At 59.5% G+C, this 22,180-nt stretch overlaps 1 protein-coding gene across 3 annotated transcripts in view; it reads left to right on the top strand.

Annotated features, from left to right (window-relative positions):
- RASA3 (RAS p21 protein activator 3) overlaps nucleotides 1-20,104 on the top strand; it is a 107,504-nt gene extending 87,400 nt beyond the window's left edge. For all 3 annotated transcript variants that reach the window (XM_026488713.4, XM_057306911.1, XM_044380191.3), the window contains 10 exons: nucleotides 982-1,088; nucleotides 1,848-1,925; nucleotides 3,695-3,772; nucleotides 4,745-4,818; nucleotides 5,590-5,696; nucleotides 6,212-6,294; nucleotides 12,142-12,350; nucleotides 13,605-13,708; nucleotides 17,957-18,140; nucleotides 18,649-20,104. In XM_026488713.4, coding sequence (XP_026344498.1) covers nucleotides 982-1,088; nucleotides 1,848-1,925; nucleotides 3,695-3,772; nucleotides 4,745-4,818; nucleotides 5,590-5,696; nucleotides 6,212-6,294; nucleotides 12,142-12,350; nucleotides 13,605-13,708; nucleotides 17,957-18,140; nucleotides 18,649-18,724 — 1,100 coding nt within the window. In that variant the 3' untranslated portion in view covers nucleotides 18,725-20,104. The remainder of the gene's footprint in view (nucleotides 1-981; nucleotides 1,089-1,847; nucleotides 1,926-3,694; nucleotides 3,773-4,744; nucleotides 4,819-5,589; nucleotides 5,697-6,211; nucleotides 6,295-12,141; nucleotides 12,351-13,604; nucleotides 13,709-17,956; nucleotides 18,141-18,648) is intronic.
- The last annotated feature ends 2,076 nt before the right edge of the window (nucleotides 20,105-22,180 follow it).

Below are 22,180 nucleotides of genomic sequence, written 5' to 3' on the forward strand. Positions count from 1 at the left end.
CGTTTCCAAGTCCGTGCAGACGTGGTTCTGGCTATCGCCACTGGGTCCATGCCCGTGCCCACACGGCATGCCTCTCCTGCCCGGCAGGGCTCTGGGTCCTGCCGGCAGCTGCCCCCGGTGAGCCCAGGCCCAGGTGGGAAGGCCAGGTGGCCGAGTTTTGTCACAGTGGTGTATTTGGGATGGAGCATTAACTTCTGTGAGTTTGGGGCTCTCCAGTCCAGTCAGGGCTCTCCAGTTCTTTGCGGTTCTGACGGGAAAGTTGAGGCAATACTCAGCGCCCACGTCATGCAAGTCTGCCTTGCTGCATTTTCAAGAAAGACAGGATGAGCTCTTTGTGGACTTAGGGATCCCGGGGATGAATCATCTTTTCAGTTGTGCCAGTGGCAGATCTGCCCACGGGCAAAACAAAGGTGTCCTGCCCCCGGCGGCAGGTGTCAGGTTAACTGAGGACCAGGATGCAGGCTGAGGAGGGGCAGTGCGGTGCCTGGCTCCCCGCGCTGTCTGGCTCCCTGCGCTGTCCAGCAAGCCCCATCCACGGCCCTGCCCCATCCTTCCCCGAGGAGCCCGTGTGTCAGCCCAGATGTGTCCTGCTGCCTCCGGGAACCTTTGAGCCCCCAGAGCAGTCCCTGGGGCCCTGACAGGAGGCCCGTCCCACCCACCCACGGGGGCCCCTCTCAGCTTGTCTGGCAGTGGACAGGACCTCCTGCTTTCAGAGCACATGGGCTCCTTCCAGCACCGAAGAGCACCTGGTGTCTGGGAGGGGCCGTTCACGAGTGCACCCAGCCCTCAGACGCTCTTTGGGTTAGTCTCCCAGCCCAGCTGGCGAGCCAGGTCCTGTCTGTTACAGCCCCCCTCCCAGAAGGGGCTGAACTGTCGGTGGTGGCGAAGGGGAGCGCGAGCAGGGGCGGCGCACTGAGGGCAGGCCCCCGGCTCCCCGCTCTCACCGGAAGGCCGTTGACCGGCTCTCTGTCCTGGCCACAGATGACCTGGACGTGAGGTACACGGCTGTGAGCAGCTTCATTTTCCTGAGGTTTTTCGCTCCTGCCATCCTGTCCCCCAACCTCTTCCAGCTCACGCCTCACCACACAGTAAGTGACCCCATGAACTGGAAGACCCCCTTCCCGGGCCTGCAGGCGCGTGCGCGGCGACCTTGCTGGAGGAGGGAGGGAGGCCGGGCGGTGAAACCCTTTACCCACAAGGAGGGTTAGCACCTTTGCTGTGTCTGTTAAACACAGGTGGGCGCTGTGACCAGGATTTCCCACTCCCCACCTTAGGAAAAATGGAACCCTTAAGATCTTGTGTACATTCAGCCACATATTCAATCAACAAATGCTTACTGAGCCCCTCGGGGCCAGGCTCTGAGGGACGCACCAGCAGAGACTGAGCTTGGCAGGAAGTCCAGGGATTCAAGGGGCCCATTCCCATCTTCCTGGTTTTAGATTAAACCTCCAGGCCGTGTGAAGGGCAAGCAGGACACCCGGGTAGGGCTGCTGGGGGACTCAGAACTGGGCAGGGAAGCTGCTCATTTGAAGATGCCCCTCGTGCGTGTCGGGCCGGGGGCTTGTTTGCAGCTACTCTCCTCACCCTGCCCTGCGGGCCCCCTGGTGCCCTGGGGAAGCCCTGGGGTCCAGGCCCGAGAGCGTGCGTGTTGAGCAGCTCCCAGAGCTCGCGCAACAGAGGAGCCTAGAGGGACGTCTCCCCGTCCCACGTTCACCTGCAGGCAGCACACCGGTGCTGGGGTGGTTTTTAGGTGATGTCACCCGTTTGTCGGCCGTGTAATTCTGGGTTCAGTCACAACATTTCCATAAAACTGAAACAAAACTTGCATTTTTCTTCCCATCTGATAGGACCCACAGACGTCTAGGACGCTGACACTTATCTCCAAGACTATTCAGACTCTTGGCAGCTTGTCCAAGTCAAAGTCTGTAAGTCATTTATTTTAATCATCTCTTTTTAACACACAAGAGAGTGTGGGTTCAACACAGTGATAAGGATGAGGAACAATAAAACCCACATGGCAACCCCACCTACCTCTTAGTAGAGAGAATGTTCTAGCAGCTTGCAAGCTCCTCTTTGCCTGCTGAGCTATGAAACTTTGCTTTGTGAGACTGTTTGGTTTGGGGGCAAATTCTCCTCAGAGACTGAGTTTGTCTTTGTGAATCCCGTACTCAACACAGGTTCACTGTGGGGTGATGATTTACGGTAATACCTCACAAGCCGGTAGCATGCAGGAGAATGTCCCTTAATAAGCAGTAAAGAAATAGCATCCCCCCAACCAGCGGGAGACTCATCCCACTGTGTTCCAGGCAAGGGGAGCGGGGAGGAGTAAAGTCCAAATCCTGCGTCTTCCCTGGAGAGAAGGGTTAGTGATGCCATGGGCCCCCGCCAAAAGTAAAAGTCCCCGTTGCTAGAGCAACTGTCGCTAGGGAGCGCCGAGGTCTTGACAGGCAAGAGGGTGACCTGGGGCACCGTGGAGTTGTCCCGCCCCCCCCCCAAGGCCCAGCAGTCGCCCGGCCAGACCAGAGCCTCTCCTGTGTTTGGGCCGACACGTGCCCAGCAGGGCAGGGCCCTCGGCCAGAGGGCTCCTCAGCAACATGGGGGGCGTGCGTGCTCCCCTCACGGCTCGCTGTGTTGCAGTCAAGCATCAGCATTTTACAACTTCATCTGTGTCATAAACGAGTGGGTTTGAAATCCCGTCAGACCGACCTTTGGCAGGGGGCAATCACAGTAGCATGGGGTGCGTTACCAGCTCCTAAAGGGTCCGCTCACGCATCCACTCCCATGGGGGGTTCAGAGACCGCGGGGGCCCAGATGTGAGCATCTGAGGACGTCCATGCCTGAGGCAGACTTCCTGCCTGGGATGGACCGTGTGTTCCTCCAGGGGCAGCCTGCGGCACGCCGCGTCCTTCCCAGGCCCCGAGGGTCTGCCCCAGGCCCCACGGCCCCTAGGACGCGGGTCATGACACACAGGTTTGAGGACATTGGGCACTACGTGTAGCGGTGGTGACGTGGGGACAGCTGGGCACGTTCCCTGGGATGGAAGGCCACGGCTGGCTGCACAGGGTTGGGGCCGATCTGGCGGAGTGAGGCCTCCCCTTCCGCCTGGACCTGCAGAAGCCCCCAGCCCAGCCCTGCCCATTCCGTTCTCTGTGGGTCCAGTTGCTGGCGACAAGCAGCCCCCGTGGGGGAAACGCTTGGCTGTCTGTGGATCGCAGTGAAGTAAAGGCTATGTGGCAGCCGGCAGCAAGCTGGTCGCTCTTCTGTCCACCGACGCCGGTTTCTGTCGGCTGCAGGCTCGGATGAGCGAGTCCGGGCTGGATGCAAGGTCTGCACAAACCCCCTCATCCCACGTCCAGAAACAGTCCAGTGGCCTAAGCCTGAAGACGGTGCTCGCTCGAGGCAGGCCATCAGGAGGGTCGTTCTGAACCCTCCGTGCATTCCTGAGCTGTGCTCTGACGTCCACACCCCGGGGGCCCCTCGCCAGCCCCCCAGGTCACAGAAGCAGCGCCTCATCAGGGTGCCTGGAACCCAGCGCCTGGGCGGACCCCAGGGGCAGCAGTTACACCTGGCATCTCCGTCTTGCTCAGTGACCGTCACTGAGGCTGGTCACGATGCGTGCAGTCTTGTAGATGGTTCGTCTGGGGCCGTGAGCCGGGAGACCTGTACTCTCGTTAAAGGGCCTGTTTCATTTTAGGCCAGCTTCAAGGAATCCTACATGGCTGCATTTTATGAATTCTTCAATGAGCAGAAATACGCTGATGCAGTAAAAAACGTGAGTATGGACATCAATAAAATGGTCAGACGGCCCCCGTGTCCCGTGCTGTTCCGAAGAAACCACTGTTGTTTTAGAAAATTGAGTTAAAATTCACAGAACGTAGAACTGATCGTTAACCGTTGTAAACAGTTCAGAGCGTCATTCCCTTCGCAGCCCGTGACCACCGTCCACGGTCCCGGGATCTCTGCACCCCGGCGCGCTGTGAGCCCCTTCCACCCCCTCCTGTTCAGAACTGACACAACGGAGCTCTTCTCCTGAAGTGGTGGCATGCTGTCCCTCTGTAGAGTACTGCCTGTTTATTCTGCAGATCTCTTGCCTTGTCCTTGCTGGCCATCTACTCCTGGGGCCCCCACAAACGCCCGAGTCACAGAGCGGGGCAGCCCAGACCCGGAGTCAGGGACACGGGACATGGAGAGGATCTTTTCTGGATCCTTAAGCTTTATTTTTTTCTCTTGTGTTTAGAAACAGTTGACATACTTACCTCTCAGAAATCGTAAAACCAGGACCCAGAAGGGGAGGAAGGGAGAGGAGCTGGGGGCGCACGTCGGTTGATGGAGGGAATCCAGACAGGTCGTGGAAGTCGAGTTAGGAGGGCGGGTGTCCTGGGAGGAGAGCCGTGCTGCTTCTCACTCCAGGAGAGAGGCACTCTTGGGTCACCTGTTGACATGCAAGTGGGCCTCCAGGTGTCACCGGAACCCTACTAGCCAGGAGAAGCAGCAGCCGAGGGTGTAGGGAGACCTTCCGGGGGTGGGGGGGGCTGGGGGGAGGCTGGGGTCCGGGCTGGAAGCTTCCCGGCTGCAGTAGAGACACGCTCAGGACCCCCTGGCTCTCACAGAAGGACCCACACTCCCCAGGTTCCTCTCTCCTCTGGCGTCACAAAGAGACACAGCATTCTGCTGTTTCTGCGTGAGAAAGAACAATCGAGTGTGCCATTTCCCCCTTAACCGTCTGCTGTCTTTCCCACTTTAGTTTTTAGATCTGATCTCATCTTCCGGGAGAAGAGACCCCAAGAGCATAGAGCAGCCCATCCTGCTTAAGGAAGGGTAAGGCCTGAGTCTGCTTCTCGGCCAGTGGGAGAGATGCAGGGGTGTGCTCCTGGCCGTCCCTGCCATGGACTGGGACGTCTCTGCCCACAGGCTGCTGGCCTCCCAACTCACAGGCAGCCAGACCCTTTAGGGGCTGTCCAGGCCTGGGACAAGCATGGCCTTCGTCCATGTCTCAGATCCAACAAGACTGCACACAGGGCATGTCTGAGACATGGTGGTGTTGTCTTTCCTTGCCCTGTGCCTCTGGCCTGCGGGTTGTGTGAGTGGAGAAACACCTGTCCGTGGGAGAGAGGGGAAGGGGAGGCTGAACTACCCCTTGGTTGGCTCGCTCATGCCTGAGTTCAAGACCTTCCTTCCTTCTGTCAGTGCCCCACCCCTGAAACGTCTCCTGCTCCAATCCCTCTTTGTTTTCTGGAGCACACCTGCCACGGCTCCGCGGGCCTGCCCCCATTCTTACGGGCGTCTCCTGTTGGTATTCCCAGGGTGGGAGATGGGGAGGGGGTGGCTGCTTTGTCGGAGGTCTGATGAACCCAGTGTCGTTGCCAACTTGTGACTTAAAGCTACCCCAGCACAGGGGCTAAACTTTTCAAAAGTAGAGACCTTTGCCTTTTGGTTTTTAACCCTATCACTTGGAAATGAAATAAGATGTTGAAAACGTGTGGGCCATATTGGGCAGGACAGATGGGACTTTGGGCTGTGGTGTGGGGAAGGTGCTGGATACGCCCCGAGCCCCGACATTCACCCACGAACATATCCTGTTCACAACAGGTTCATGATTAAGAGGGCACAAGGACGGAAACGTTTTGGGATGAAGAATTTTAAGAAAAGATGGTTCCGCCTGACCAACCATGAGTTTACCTACCAGAAAAGCAAAGGTAACAAGGAAAATTGGCTTTTTACTTGATTCACACACTTTATTCTGAGGGGCCAGAGCCTTGATTGGGGCCCTGATGGGGTCACCGCCTGCTTTTCTGGAGTGAAGCGAAGAGCGTAGAGTAAGCGTCCCGTGGAGCGAGCAGTTTCACCACAGGAGCGTGTGGGAGACATCCTTCGGCCAGCCTGGGTGGGGTGGGGAGCAGGTGGGCCTGTGCCCCTGGGCTCCAGGCGTGGGAGTCGGGGTCCTGTGTTGGCCGTGTCCTCCCAGATCTGAGATGGCTTAGATCTCGGTGATGTCGTGCAGGGAGGTAAACTGTGGGGACAGGGCCTCGAGACGGCATGGGGCTGGAGGCGTCAGGGTCACCGGGAGCCAGTACCAGGTCCTGCTGGGAGCGCGGCGTGAGGCCTGGCTGCTCCCCGGCATCCCCTGCCAGTGGCCTGTGTGTGGCTCACCCATCCCCCGCTCAGGCAGGGAGCCTCTTGCCCGCCCCTCACAGACCCCTCCCTGCGGCAGGAGACCAGCCTCTGTGCAGCATTCCCATCGAGAACATTCTGGCCGTGGAGGGACTGGAGGAGGAGTCCTTCAAGATGAAGAACGTGAGTGTTTCGGGGGCTTCTCCTTCTTCTGCTCTCGGGCCGCCAGCAGCGCCCCGCCACCCCGGCTCCTCCGCCGAGCCCGTCACCTGGGTGCTCGCGAGCCGGCTGGAGGCGGAGAATCTGCCAGAAGGTGCGTTCTGGCAGCTCCAGGGACCGGGGGCCCAGCTCTGGGGGCCCTGTGGGGTTTCTCTGAAACTTGATTTTGGTCTGGTTGTGAACGTGCAGGGAAGTTGCAAGCACAGGACAGGACCCCCGTGCTCCCTCGCCCAGAGTTGCGGGCTGTCTGCCTGTGTCCCATTTGCTGAACGTGTTCCTTCATTTGACCTCTTCGTCTCTCTCCACGCACGTGCTTTTCTGAACCACATAAATACTTGAGTGTGTTCCCTGAAAACAAGGACGTTCTGGTACGGAGCCCGGACGGCGGCCGAAGGCGGGACCCCCAGCGCTGGTGCGGCTTTGCTGCTGATAACCGTCCGTGCTGAGACCCCACCGGCTGTGCTGACAGCGGTCTTTGCAGCTGTTGTGTGTCCCCGGCCGAGCGCCACACGGTACCTTCTCTGCCGCGTTCCTCATCTGGAACGTTCCTCGGCCTTTCCCTGTGTTTGCAGCCTTGGTGTTTTTGAAGCACACAGGCCAGATTTTGTGGGCGTCCCTCAATTCGGGTGGGAGGTTCAGGTGCCCATTTTGCCAGGAATCCCATGGAGGTGAGTGCGTCCCCCAGGCGCGTCTTGTCAGGACGGCTCACGGTGACCGTGGGAGACACACTGAGCTGTGTCCACCTCGGGCTCCTCCGTAGGCTCTCGTCCGTCCCCAGTGGCTCTCTGCCTCCCTCGTCCCTTCACTACTTTCTCTTGGCTTTCTGCCATGGAGAGCTCCGCCCCACGGAGGTTCTTCACTTGTCTGTCAGGGCCGCGTTTATTCAGGGCTGGGGCCTCTCGCTGCCCAGTGTGGCCACGGGACGTGGCGGAGTTTCTGACTGCATCATCACTCCGGCCACCGGCACAGCCCGTGGGCACGCTCGCAGCCGAGCACGGGCGGGGTTTCCGAGGGAGCCGCCGGTGTCGTCATCAGCTGTGATTTTTAGAGGAGGCTGTGGAGGGACAGACTTCCTGTGTGTTCCCACAGAAGGTCCTGCGGGAGGGCCTGCACGTCAGGTCTGCTTACCGCCTGATGAACACAGACCTCGTGGGGACCATCCGTGTGGCCAGGAAGGTTTTCTTGTCACCACACGCCTTGAAGCTCAGTAGGGGAGGAAGTGCCCCTGCCCACTGCCGTGGCCGCCGTGGCTGCTGGGTCAACTCTTGTCACCTCCTGTGCGGTCTCCAGGCTCTGGGGGAGCGTGCGCTCACACTGGCCACCTGGAGGCCTTGTTCTCGGGAGGCTCGGGGTCTGTGTAGGAAGGGTCCCTGCAGCCTCGCTGGCCTGGGTGGCGTCCAGCGTCCCTGGGGACACCGTCCCTGCTGAGCTCAGGTGGTGAGGTGCCTGAGGGTACCGACGGCCCCCCGTACCCCCACAGCCCTCAGCATGGACCCTATGTCTGCATTCTGCTGTCTCATTCTTTTCTCCATCTGGTCCCATTTCTGGTTCTCTGTTCCTAATTTTCTAAATTCTTGTTTCTTTAGATATATTTTATCTAAGTCATTTGCAGTCTCTTTTAGAGCAAGGTGAGAGGTAAATAACAAATAATTATTCAAACGTAAAAGGCTACAAATCATTCCCCCTCTTCAGCTTTACAGAAACCCTGACCTAGCGGGTTTGACAGGCAGCGTGGCCTCTGCCCTGTCAGCTTCCCTAGGGAGAGAGTGCTGCTTCTCTCTTGATCCAGACCCAGTCTCAGCCAGCAGCCCTGGCTTGGGGCATTTCTCTGCAGCTCTTCCTCCTGTCCACACTTCTGGCTGAGGGCTGGTGTGGACAGAAAGACGGCCCATTGGCCAGTTCTCCCCGATGATGCTGATGGCGGGACTGCCCCTCCTGTGGGAGTACCCCCCGACCTCGGCACGCGGGGGGCGCGCCGTCCAGCCTCCGTGCCCTCGCCTGCAGATGACAGCCGTACTCTGGAGTCCGGGGTCGATGCCAGCAAACTGCGTGAAGCACACTGCCCGGGCCTCTGCCAGTGTTGATTCACTGCCCTCACAACGTGTCAATGTGGTATCGCATTCTTCAGGGGAGGTCCCGCAGCGGTCCTAACCAAGGGTGGTAACTTGGAACCCTTTGCTTAAAAAGTCCCGACTCCTTAAGATGAGAGAGAGATGTTCTCAAGGTGTTGACGATTTTAAAGTTTGTTCTCTTTAAGATTCAGAAAGTGGCTGTCCGCGGAAAGAGCTGGCTTAGCTGGCGCTGTCCGTGCGCTCAGCAGGGACACCTTCCAGACCCTGGAGTCCTTGTTCTCTGAGGTCACGGGCAGCTGTTTGAGCACCAGCTCTGGGGTTGGCACCGTGTCCTGGGATAGCTTCCTCCCCGTAAACATCCTGAGGGGGAGTTACAACTCCGGCCCAGTCCCCAGAGGAACAGAGAGGCTCACAGAGGTGGAAGGAGCTTGCAGGAGCCCACGCCACTCGTGTGGGGGTGGGAACTCAGACCCGAGCTTCTATCCTGACAGCCTGCATGCGTGGTCCATCCCCAGTGGCCCCAGCCCTCCTTTCCCTGTGTCCCGGTCACTTGCTTCACTGTTCGTGTCTTCCTGAGCGTTCTCAGCCGCCCGTGCCCGCCAGCAGCATGGGCTTCAGGGAAATTGGATGTTGTGGCAGCTCTGCATTGCTTGAGAACCTCTTCAGACGCCAGGAGCCATCCACAGTAACCGTTGGCCCTGAGAAGATGCACACCGTCTCACCCCGCAGGCTCTCCTACAGACGCTGCGTTCAGGGTTTATAGGAAGGTCCCCAAGTCAGGGTCTGCCTCCCAGGAGCTGACAAGGGCTCTGACCTGTCTTCGTCTGCCGTGTCTGCCTGTCTTGCTCATTGGCACAGCTCAGTGGTCTAGTATTCAGTAGGTGCCTGAGGCCACACTGGGTGTGTGGGGGACACAGTGGGTCTGTTTCGGCTGTGATGGGGCTGATGTTGGCCCGGGGTTGCTGAGGAGGAGGACTGATGAGCTCACGTCTCTGTCTGGGTCTGAGATGGACTCCACAGCCCTCGTGGGTGGCGCTGGCTGGGAGGGTGGGGAAGGCCATCCCATGGTGGGACGGCCCAGCCCACAGACAGCAGTTCCCACTCACCCTGCACTGTCCTTTCACCCGGACCCTTGGAGGTGGTTCTTGGGCAAGCAGGTGGCCCCGAGGCAGATGGTGGTGTTTTCCCTGGGCCCGAGGGGCGTTAAGGCCATTGCACCTGCTCCAGGAGGAATGCCCGTCTCCTCTGTGTCGGCACCCAGTAGCATGGGGTCCGTTCCCAGGCCCGTGATGCAGCCTCTGCAGGAGCGTGCCTGGGAGCACCGTGTCCTCAGCCCGTGGCACTCCCAGACGTTCAGCAGGGCGCAGGTGTGGAAAACACCCTACAAACGGCATTTTCATTCCATCTGGCCCTTCATTTAGGGTTAGAATCACCTGATCTTAGCATATCAGCCAGTTTTCTCTTGCTGCCTTCTGTCAGAGCCAGTTACGTTTGGGGCTAAGTCCATTTGGGAGAGAGCCCGCGTCGCGCCGAGTCCTGTTAGAGGGGCCAGTTTGTGAGGACAGTCAAGACAAAACTCTGTCTAGGGGTTCACTCCATTGGGGATCGCAGTCATACGCAGGTTCGCGCAGTCTGAGGCCCGTGCAACAGTGCATGTGTGCAAGTTGGGCCGGGGCTCGGGTCTCTGTGAGGAAGGCCCAGCTATTTGCTCAGGAACTCGGACATACAGCTTCTCTCCCCAGATCCACAACTCCTGTTCCCTCTCTCCGTGCACACCCTCTCCCCTTGGAAAAGCCCACTACCATCTTTGACATTCTGATTCCTGGCCCTCTTACAAGTCCCGCCTGAGAGCCCTCCAGGGCCCAGGCCTGCCCACCTCCCCCACTTACCCCACCTTCTGTGTACAGCCTGACTTGCTCCTGGGAGCACCCGGCCCTCCCCGCTGCCCCGGGACCCCTGCGCCTCCCGTCCCCACTGCCCCGGGACCTCTGCACCAACTGGTCCTTCTGCCCAAGACTCTCCATTTTTTGCTTCTCCCACTCAGCTTCATTATCTCTTAGTCATCTTTCTGACGTCAGCTGGGTCATTTGTTTAGAAAGTTCTTGCCTGACTTCTCCTCCAAGGTATGCAGCCCTTACGCTTTGTGGTTGTCCTTATCCTCCTTGCTGGCTGGAAGTTCATGACGATGGAAACTCTGTTTGGGCCACACTGTGTCCCCAGAACCCAGGGCAGTGCCTGGTGGTTGAATGCATAACAAGAAAGGCGGTGGAGGCTCTGAGAAGCCTGAGAGGAAGTCACCCTGACCTAGAAGGAGGAGGGGCAGCCTCCTGGTCAGGTGGGGCGGGTGGAGTTTTTCAGATGGACACAGCAGCACATACGAAGGTCCTGAGGTAGGTGTGGAGTGAGGACAGGAACATGGGCAGGCTAGGCTCTGATGCACCTTGCACAGAAGCCTGCCCCAGCTTAGGAAAAACAGGCGACCCAGAGAAATCAGCTGTATTTCTGTCATGGGCGCAGTGAACTGCAGGAGGGAGACAAACAGTGCCACTCCTTTATTTTCAAATGGAGCCCCTGGAGACCCGAGGAAGCAGAGTGCCTTGGCCAGGCTGACCAGGGGTGACCGGCTGAGTCACTTCAGTCTCCTGAGCCCCAGGGGAAGGCTGTGGCTTGTGGCTCTGTCAGATTCAAGGACAGCTGAAAGCCCTTTGTGCGTGCCGCAGCCCCCGGGGTCTGTCCGGTCCCCCCCTCCACCCCGTCTGCAGCCCCCGGGGCCTGTCCAGTTCCCCCCCCATCCCTTCTGCAGCCCCCGGGGCCTTTCTGGTTCCCCCCCATCCCGTCTGCAGCCTCCGGGCCTGTCCAGTCCCGCCCCCACCCCATCTGCAGCCCCCGGGGGTCCCCCCCCACCCCGTCTGCAGCCCCCGGGGCCTTTCCGGTTCCCCCCCCATCCCGTCTGCAGCCCCCGGGGCCTTTCTGGTTCCCCCCCAACCCCATCTGCAGCCCCCGGGGTCCCCCTCCCACCCCGTCTGCAGCCCCCGGGGCCTTTCCGGTCCCCCCCACCCCGTCTGCAGCCCCCGGGGCCTGTCCGGTCCCCCCCCCCCCCCGAACCCTGTCTGCAGCCCCAGGGTCTGTCCGGTCCCCCCCCCACCCCGTCTGCAGCCCCTGGGCCTGTCCGGTCCCCCCCTCCACCCTGTCTGCAGCCCCCAGGGCCTGTGCGGTCCCCCCCACCCTGTCTGCAGCCCCTGGGCCTGTCCGGTCCCCCCCCCACCCCGTCTGCAGCCCCCGGGGCCTGTCCGGTTCCCCCCCCCCAACCCCGTCTGCAGCCCCCGGGCCTGTCCGGTTCCCCCCCCACCCCGTCTGCAGCCCCTGGGCCTGTCCGGTTCCCCCCGCCCCCCGACCCTGTCTGCAGCCCCTGGGCCTGTCCGGTCCCCCTCTCCACCCTGTCTGCAGCCCCTGGGCCTGTCCGGTCCCCCCCTCCACCCTGTCTGCAGCCCCTGGGCCTGTCCGGTCCCCCCCCACCCCGTCTGCAGCCCCTGGGCCTGTCCGGTCCCCCCCCACCCCGTCTGCAGCCCCGGGCCTGTCCGGTCCCCCCCACCCCGTCTGCAGCCCCTGGGCCTGTCCGGTCCCCCCCCCCACCCCGTCTGCAGCCCCGGGCCTGTCCGCATCCATACAGATGGACCTCGAGCCCCAGTCTCGCTGTCTTGCTGTGAAGCCTCTCTGAGCCTGTTCACTGTCTCCTCAGATGTTCCAGGTCATCCAGCCCGAGCGAGCGCTGTACATCCAGGCCAACAACTGTGTGGAGGCCAAGGCCTGGATCGACGTCCTCACCAAGGTCAGCCAGTGCAACAAGAAGCGCCTCACTGTCTACCACCCGTCTGCCTACCTGAACGGCCACTGGCTATGCTGCAGGGCCTCCTCGGACACGGCCCCGGGCTGCTCCCCCTGCACCGGGTATGCCTGTGCCTCTCCAGCCCCCAGGACCCTTCCAGCCCATGCAGGCAGAGAGCGGGTCCCACAGGACCAGCCAAGAGGACAGAAATCACACCCCAGCCAGCAGGAAGCGAGAGCAGAGTGTATTGAATATTTGTATATGGAGGGGAGAAGGAGAGAGGGGGAGAGAGAGGGGGAGAAGGGGAGAAGCTGGAAATGGAGCAAAGAAAAAAAACGAAACAATGGGCCTTTTTTTTCATGGGGTCCCTTCAGTTTCCCTGTCTCACATCCACCCCATGTGGCCAAGCACAGTTGTCCGGCTTGTGCACTGTACCAGGGAGTTTGGCCAAGGGGTTGCATTGGGGCTTGGCAAGCTGCATGTGCACAGCCGAGTCTCCCAGACTGTTCTCTCGATTGTTAAGGAGCCTTCGTGCAAGAGAGCCCGGGGCTCATCCTCGTGGGTCCTCCTGTCTCTGCCAGGGGTCCTAGTGGTCCTTGGGGGTGGGTGGCAGTGAAGGAAGGTGCTCCATGCGGAGGGAAGACTCCAGGGGCAGGGTGCTGTCGTGTTTCTTCTAGAAGAGCCTGGAAGCAGTCCACCATCTTGCTCACACCCCCTTTGGTTTCTGCAGCTATCGTCTGCACACCATCTCCCTTACCTCCCTGCCCCACCGTGAGCTGGGCTTCCTGAGGGTCACAAGAGGCTCCTCTCTGCCCCTTTTGGAAGGAGGCCTGGGTGCCCTCAGGGTGCCCCATGTGACCTGTGAGAACTGTGACGACCGCTGTCCGGTGTGGCTGTGGGTGGGAGGAATACCCCCAAAGCTCACAGAGGTGGGTCCGGCCCAGGAGAGGCTGAGCACCGGGTCTAGGGGCTGGGACCCTGCTACAGCCATGGGCAGGGGCTGGAGCCAACGCAGGCTGGGGGAGGAGCAGGGACCTGGCCGTCCCCCCCGGGGCAGCAGACCGACCCTTCAGGGCACACGGCCCCTGTGCCTCGGGAGGGGGGCTCCTCCTAGTCCAGATCATTTCTTGTCCTGGCAAAACAAGCATGGCTCGTTTGCCTGCTGTCTCAGCAGGTCTGTAGGCCTCCGGTCCTCCGAGCCTGTGGACGGGCACTTCTCGTGCTCGCGAGCTAGTCCACAGACCACACAAGAGCGCCACAGCCCCGTCGGGGATAAGTTCACTTCTCAGGATCACCCCGTTATCTAATGATCTTTAAAAAGAGGAGATGATTGACACCATCGTTCTTTCTGCTCTGATCTCGCTGTGTTCGGGCAGCGGCCTCCCAGCAAACATCCAGCTGGACATCGATGGGGACCGAGAGACCGAGCGCATCTACTCCCTCTTTAACTCGTACATGAGCAAACTGGAGAAAATGCAAGGTGAGCTCGGCACGGCCTGGCGTGTCGTCGCAGGAGGGGGCAGGTGGCTCTGGAGACACCTGGCTGGGCTCCCAGGGACACCCAGAGCTTTCTGCAGGGATGACCGGCCCTGGGAGCCCCTGTGGTCTGCGTGCGTGTTCTCATTTGTGGGCTGAAGGGGGAAGCGCTCTCTGCAGGTTAGGCAGGTGCGAGGATCTGCTTTAATAACCGATTCTGTAGGTAACTTTGAGATGGGATTTAGTTGCAGCCTGTGAGCTGCCAAGTTCTCGAGAAGGTCCTACGTTTAATACCCTCCCAGACCCCAGACTGAGGGTTCATCCTCTGTGTCTTCCAGACGGATGCATGCGTGTGTGTGTGTGGGACACGTGTGGGTGTGTGGACACCCGTGGGAGCGTTCACGTGGCGGTATGTGTGTGCGCGTGCCCAGAAGCTGCAGACGCGATATCTGTGCAGCCGACCGTCCTCGGCGTTAGTTGCCTTTTATGTTCTGCAGACGTCAGGTGACGTGGAGATGATTGTCCGGGGTTTACAGCTCAGGAGAGGCGAGCGTAACAAGAGCCCACTGGGAGGCACATGAGGGCCTGTAAGTCCCACTCTGAATGTGAAGTAAAGCTGCGTGGAAACTTTCCCTTTTCCTGGTCTAACCCAGCAGTGTCAGCGGTGGGCCTCGGCCTGGAACGTACTTTCGTCCTACTCTGGTGAGCATGCTGTGGTGAGCTCTCCGTCTGTGAGCTCAGCCACGCGTGGCCTCTGGTCCCCTCGTGCAGCCTCGGGTGACTCCTCGAGCGTCTGCCAGGCCCCAGGCACGTGCACGGTCACACATGGATGCACGCACATGCAAGACAACCGTGTTTACACGCTTGAACAGACGCTCCGTGAGGACCTGCACACACGGTGCACACCCACACCCACCCCGGTGGGACCTCCCCCAGCAAGCGTGCCACACACAGCCCTTGGCTCCAAGGTTCTAGGCGGCCATGCAGCAGTGGCCCTGGGGCTATACCAGGCCTCAAGGTAGCAGCCCCTTCCCCGCACACTGAGAGGAGTGACCAGAACAGAGGAAGGTCAAGGAGTCTTAGGTTGAAGCCACCATGTGAGATCCAGGTTCATGAAGGAGGCTAACCCTTGCATGATCAACCTCCTTCCAGCGACCTCTCTCCACACATTGTCTCCCTCTTGCTTCCAACCTGGGGTCACCTCAGCATCGCACCATTGCCGGCCCCCATGCCTCTGCCCTAATGCCACCCTCTGCCCCCTTCGTCTGGCTAATACCTGTTTGTCTTGTAAGTCTCCTCCTCTGGGGAGCTTTTTCTAACCCTGTGTATGTCTCTGTCATTGCCATGATTGGCATCTCTGATCTGTTTCCCCTCAGTATACTTGACCCTTTGAGAGCAGAAAGAGGTCCTATTTACCCCAGTGCCTGACATGAAAGAAGAACTGAATACCTGTTTTCTGGATGAATGGATGGACAGGCAGTGGATGACAGATGGGTGGATGATGGATGATGGATCGATAGATGGTGGGTGGATGTTGTATAGATGATGGGTGATGGGTGGGTGGGTGATGGATGGATGATGGGTGAATCAAGGATGGATGGTGATGGTGTATGCATGGTTGGATGGACGGATGATGGGTGGATTATGGGTTTAATGGATGGATGATGGATGGGTAGGTAATGGATAATGGTTGGATGGATGGATGGATGGATGGATGGATGGTTGGATGGATGGATGGATGGATGGATGGATGGAGGATGCGTGGATGAAAGAGCCTCCCTCCCAGTGTAGGAGTCATCTGGACAAATGTTCATAGTGTCATCATGATTGGAGATCTTGAGATCTTACGGTGCACCTGGCTTGGGCACTGTAGCCCTGAATCACTTCTCAGACTATCTTCGGGCCTCTGCCTGGAGTCTCAGTGCTTCTTTGAGGCAGAGAGTTTGTCGGCGGCGATCTAATCATCTTGAGACACTCCCTTCATATTAGTCCGAATATTCTCGTGAGCACTGGGACCATGGGGCTTATTTCTACCTGACACAGGCAGTCCTTTCCCCTTGGGCATGGCAGCCTTTTGGCCTCGGAGGAGGCAGTGGTACAGTTGCCTGTGCAAGAGGAGAGATTTGGTCTCCTCCCCCCATCATGTGGCGTGGACTCCGCTGGCCACCCTCCCTTGGGCTCACCCTGGTTCTTTATTGCTCCCCCTGAAATCTGCCGACAGTGGAACCCAGTCCCTCAGGCAGGGAAGGGTTAGTGCGGGGCTTGGCGGGGGCTTGAGCCACGGGGCTGAGATTAATGCAGATGCACTTTTCAAGTGGCAGCAGGGTCCCCGCTCTGTGGTGTGTCCTGGGTTAGCAACTTGCTTCCTCTGCAAAGTAGGCACGAGTGCCCGTTTATCAGGGTGCTGGGAAGGTTGGGGCTCACAGGGCATCGAGCCGTGTCTCCCACACAACCAGCCACCCACAGTCTGGCCCCAGGTCACTCCCAGCACTCGCCCACTCAGGCCGCGCTTCTTGGTGCCCTGCATGGGATCCATCCACGATTCCCAGGCCTCGATCCAGACATAGCTTTGGCGTCTGCTGTGAGACCACTGGGCAAGCCCTGATGTCCTCTTCCATGAAATGGCCTAACCGCCTGGATTAATCCGGGATCCAATCACACGGCCCCCATAAGGCAGTTGGGGGGCCGAGCAGGGCCTGGCCCTGGCTGCAATATGCTTATCCGAGCCACCTCCACTGCCCTCCTCGCTCCGCTCAGGGCCTGCAGTCCTCTGAAGCCGCAGACCCTTGTGTGATGAAGACGTCCGCCTTCTCCCCCAGCACCACACTGGCAGTGAGAGTCTGTTTGTTTCTGCCATTCGCAATGATCACAGACACGTGCTTGTTCAGGGGCGATCCCTCTTCACCTGTCCACGCTGGCTGTCTTTATAACAGCACAGCTCACGGGCACTGCCAGGCCCCCGGGCAGGAGCCTCTCAGGGACACCGGTGCCCCCACTTCCCAGAAGGGCTCGCTGAGGCTGGGACATAAGTAACCTACTCCAGGCCCAGTAGTTCCCACAAGTGGCGGCCTTGGGGAGGGAGTCCAGGCGGTCCGGCACCGGGGACCATAACCCTGCGTTTTATGTGAAAAGAGAAAGGCTGAACTCCAGTCAGCGCGCTACCCACCGGGTCTCCCCGCCTTTCCCTCCTCTGCTCGTTCGGCCCTCGTGTTGACGTTGCTTACCCTTCTCCTGTCAGATCCTCTTTTTCTTTGAAACTTTCAATCTTCCCAGGTTTTCCTTTGTACAGACTTGTGATTTTTCAGTAAGAATTAAGAGAGTTCTCCTGGGTTGGAAATAAAGACAGTGAAGTGGACCCCAGAGCTGCTGTGATCATGAAGCAACAGTGCCGATGGGTGAGGAGCCCTAGATGCTGGCTCACCCGGGCAGGTGCTGTCCAGGTGGCACGCCTTCTCCCCCGGGCAGGTGCTGTCCAGGTGGCATGTCTTCTCGCCCGGGCAGGTGCTGTCCAGGTGGCACGCCTTCTCACCCGGGCAGGTGCTGTCCAGGTGGCACGCCTTCTCGCCCGGGCAGGTGCTGTCCAGGTGGCATGTCTTCTCACCCGGTCTCTCTGTGGCCCTGGAATGGAGGGCCCAGCTCAGGTGTTTGGGGAACAGGTCGCGGGGGCCCAGGCTCAGCTCAGGTGTTTGGGCGCTCCTCTTGGATGCCTGGAGGCCACAGCGTGCTCTTCAACTAGAGTGAGGTGGTCCAACGAGAAAGTCACGTGTCTGGCAGGTGGGGGTGACAGAGGTCCTAGGACGCTGCCCGTGCAGACTAGCTAAGAGGTGACACCCATGAGGACGGCTTCTGTTGCACCTTGTGCCCCATGTTCGAGCCACAGGGTGTGCACGTAAATGCTAGGTGAGTGACGCCCTGGCCCCTCTTTCTAAGATGGGGCTTTCCTTGAGGTCGTTTCCCCAGGGCGAGCCTGGGTGACCCCAGAGGCCCTCGAGTCCCCCCAGCCCAGTGTCCAGGAACAAACATGTGCCGGTTGTGGTCTGGTGAGCAGTGGGGTGTGGACAGACGCAGGTTGCCCAGGAGACAGGCTGGTCAGACGGGGCGGTGGACCCTGGCTTCTCCGGGGCTCAGCATGGCCCGGCTCTTGGGACCGGCTTCTGCTTTTTTGTGCGCTTGCGTGGGAACGGTCGCCCTGCCCTGGGCAGGCTGCCCGTGGAGTTCCTGCCCTGACCTCCAGCCCCTCCCAACGCCGCAGAGGCCTGTGGCAGCAGGTCTGTGTACGACGGACCGGAGCAGGAGGAGTACTCGACATTCATCATCGACGACCCCCAGGAGACCTACAAGACACTAAAGCAGGTCATCGCTGGGGTCGGGGCCCTGGAACAGGAGCACGCCCAGTACAAAAGGGACAAGTTCAAGAAGACCAAGTACGGGAGCCAGTGAGTATGGCATCGGGATGGCAGGGGAGCTCTTGGCAAAGGTGGAAGGGAAGGGACTGCAAGGAGCTTTCTGGGGCAGAGCATAGCCGTAACGCCCCTAAGGCCGCCTGCATGCACCCATGAGGACTGGGGCAGCCTCCCCGTACTCCCCAGGGTCTGCTGGACAGTGTCCCAGGGGCAGCCCTTCCCTAACCTCCTGCCTCCACACCCTCCTAGACCTTCCAGACCCTCCTGCCTCCCAGTCCCTCCTGTCTCCAGATCCGTTGCTTCCAAAATCAGGCTTTAATGGGCCAGAAATCCCACCCCTGTGCCTGTTTCTAGGCCACAGGTACACTTCCGTAGGTGATTCCGGCTAAGTCTTTTTTTCTTTGCTTGTCTGTATTTTTCACAATGATTACGATGACCACGTATCACATTTAAAGAGAGGAAAAAAGAGTGTGGAAACGTGCTCATGGGCACTGGCGACCGGAGCGCTGCCTCACTTTCCCCTCCCCCACCTCCTTTGCAGGGAGCACCCCATTGGCGACAAGAGCTTCCAGAGTTACATCAGGCAGCAGTCCGAGACCTCCACCCATTCCATCTGAAGCAGGATGTTCTGTCCCAGGACGGTGCCCTGTGCTGCTCGGGAAAGCCGCAGTCTTCGGGAAGGAGGGAACAGAGACAGGACAGTAGAGCAAGGGATCCACGCTTCTGCAGCTCCCCTCTGAGCAGCGCCGGGCTCGCCTCCGAGACGCTCCAGGGGCCGTGGCGGGGTTGCTGGTGCGCTGACCTCACACAGGTGGCAGGCGACCTAGCTGGCCTCTCTGGAAGGAGGCGCCAGGGACGTCGTGCCCCCTGCAGACTTAGCGCTTGTGTGTCCTGTGCACTTTCGCCTTGGCTGGGCTCTGTGTGCCCGTGCCCGTGGAGCCCTCCGGCCCTCTCCTTTCACACACACTGCTTCAGCAAAACTAGGATGCTGTGCGCGTTGTCTCCTGCGAGGCTGCCTGCTGGCGGCCGTGGGCTCCGGCCCTCCGGTTCCGGCCGTTGACGTTGGCGGTAATCCTGGCTGAAGGTCCGTGTGTGGCTTCATTGTGCGGTCCTGCACGAAGACCCCAATGCGAGGATGCTCCTGGTGTTTGGGGGGACGGGGTCCTTCTGCAGAGAGTACTTGGGGGGGTTCCAGTCTGCTCTCCCAGACGTCGGTGTCCCTCTCCCGTGGGCTGCGGGCGCTGCCGGAGCCAGCGACGGGCCATGCTGAGCGTCCACCCCAGCCCCCTTCAAGCAAAAGTGGCTGGTTTGCTGTTAGTGGAACTTAAAGTAGAATCCACAGCAGCCACCCTTTCTGGAAGTTTGGGGAAGGTTCCAAAAATGGAAACATGCATTATTTCCAAGCTGTTTTTCTTAGTGTTTTTAAAGAACCGTTTCTAGTGTGCTCTTTGATACCAAGTACCTCAGTACATCTAGACCTGTACTCCTCACAGGGGAGGGTGCCCAGCAGGGCCACAAAGGGAGTGAGCTGCTTCTCCCAGAAGCCGGTGGAAGGCCCTCCAGACACCAAGGGACGCGGACTCCTGAGCCTTGCAGACCCCCAGCCCCCAGGAGCAGCGCTTTGCTGGGTCTCTGTGAAGCCCCCAGAAGATGCCAGGCAGTGGTGGGTGCTTTTCTGTTGGGGTGGGGGGTCCTGACGTGGGGCAGTGAGCCTTCGAGCTTGGAGAGCACTGTTCAAACACACAGACCTTCTGCCATCTCTGCTTTTATTTGCAAATACTGTCCTTCAGACTCTGAACAATGGCAGATAGTAATGTTACTTGTCACAAAAGCGGTGGAGGAAAATCTTGCAAAAAATAAACTTTGGGACACACAGCTATTAGGCTGCACTGAACTGCAATTTTTAACATGGATTTGTAACTTAATGTTTCTGTTTATAAGATGCTAATGATTTGCAATGTATTTTACTGGCCAATTAAAACAGACGTTTTATTCTTTCTGAGGACTGGTTTGATACTGGTGCACGTGGGAGATGGGGTGCGTGGCAGAGTGGGGCGTGTGGGAGGCTGGGTGACAGATCTGTGGCGGCGAGGTTCAGCTGTGGGCCTTTGGAGCAAGCCGGAAACCAGTGCGCTGGGATGGAAAGACGAGGGGTCGGGTGCTCTGAGTCCGTCCGAGTGTGTCCTGCTGGGCACCTGCATTGAGGATGGAGACCGGCGTCAGTCCAGGAAGGGTAGGGCGGGCTCCAGCACGTGCTGCCATCTCCGAGAGTCTGTGGGCTCGAGCTCCAGGACCAGACACGGGCAGGCATCCGAGGGGGAGCAGCAGGAGAGGCTTGGGGAGGGCCCTGTCCCACCTGGACTGGTGGAGGGAGGGGGCTGCATGCACGGTGGGGGGCCTGGGGGAGACCGCCCCCAGATCAAGGGCACGTCGTGTCCCTATTCCTTCTTTCCATGTGGTTTTCATTCCGTTGCTGTTTTAATTCCAGCCTAACTCAGCTGTTAGGAAAGAACCAAGTGGTCTGGCTCTGGGGCACCAGGTCGGACTTGGGGGGTTGGGGGTCAGCCCCTCCCTGGGGGCATGGACTTGGGGAGGGGAGTGCCATCGCTGCTTCCCTCCGGCCCCTCCAAGCAGTGGGATGGCACCAGGCTGGGTGGGGGGCTGCCAGGACAGAGGCCCATGAGGGGCCCATGAGGCCGCCAGGACAGAGGCCACCAACACCGGTCAGCCAGGACATGAGCGTCCACAGCAGGGCCCCTGGGCGGCTCCGAGGAGGGACCCAGGGAAGTTCTGCCCCCGTGGGAGGACAGAAAGGAGAGCACCTCAGGGAACGTGGAACCAGAAGCCCCTCTCCCAGGACCCCTCTGACAGGTCACAGTGGCTTATAGGGCCCTCAGTCTGTGTCCACCTCTTCCTCCAGACAGACTAAGCGTCCCACCATCCTGGCCTCGGTCCTGTGGCCTCTCCCAGACTCTGCCCTCGGGGACCTGGCACCACGTCAGCAGCTGCGCCAGCCCCTGGGCTGGGTGACCAGAGCCCTCCTGTGAGCGGGGATGCTGTGAAGTGTTTCGGAAGGGCTAGAAGTGCACGTGGAATCAGGGAGGCCCCTTTGCTTCGCTCTGAGTATTTATTCTGCTCAGGGAAAACACCTACTACGATTTATTTATTTGACAGAGCAAGACAGCACAAGCAGGGGGAATCAGCAAAGGCAGAGGGAGAGGCAGGCTCCCCACCAAGCATGGAGCCTGATGCAGGGCTCCATCCCAGGACCCCGGGATCATGACCTGAGCCGCAGGCAGACGCTTAACCATCTGAGCCACCCAGGCGCCCCGGCTGGTGTCCTTCTAAGACCAGGATGCAGCCAACAGACACAGGAAAAGGTGCTCCACATCACTCACTATCAGGAAAATACACGTCAAAACCATGATGAGCTCCCACCTCACACCAGTCAGAACGGCTAAAATCAGCAAGACAGGAAACAACAGGTGTTGGCGAGGATGTGGAGACAGGGGAGCCCTCTTCCACTGTTGGTGGGAATGCAAGCTGGTGCAGCCGCTCTGGAAAACAGTAGGGAGGGTCCTCAAAAAGCTGGAAATAGAGCTCCCCTACGGCCCAGCCATTGCACTACTGGTATTGACCCCACAGGTACCAAACAGTAATTTACAGGACGCGTGCCCCGCGTGCCCCGCGTGTACTGCAGCGCTATCTCTACGGGAGCAGCCCGAGTCCCACCGACAGAGGAACCATAAAGGGGACGTGATGGCCACAGACAACGGACTAGTGCTCAGCCGTCAGAAAGACGGGATTGCGTCACTTGCGAGAACACGCTTGGACCTCGCGCGAACCATGCCAAGTGAACGAAATCAGACTGATGAGGACAAGTGACCGTGTGATTCCACGGATACGTGGAGCCCAAACGACGGCGGCAAGCCCAACGAATAAAGAAAAGGAATCAGAGCCCTAAATGCAGAGAACAAAGTGGGCGGGCGAAGGGCAGGGCTGCAGGGGAGCGGGAGGTCCAGCCTCCGGGTGAAACGGAGCTGCCAGGGAGGGCGCGGCCTGGTGACCGAGGC

Source organism: Ursus arctos, unplaced genomic scaffold (genome assembly GCF_023065955.2).
Source record: "Ursus arctos isolate Adak ecotype North America unplaced genomic scaffold, UrsArc2.0 scaffold_10, whole genome shotgun sequence".
Lineage (NCBI taxonomy): Eukaryota > Metazoa > Chordata > Mammalia > Carnivora > Ursidae > Ursus > Ursus arctos.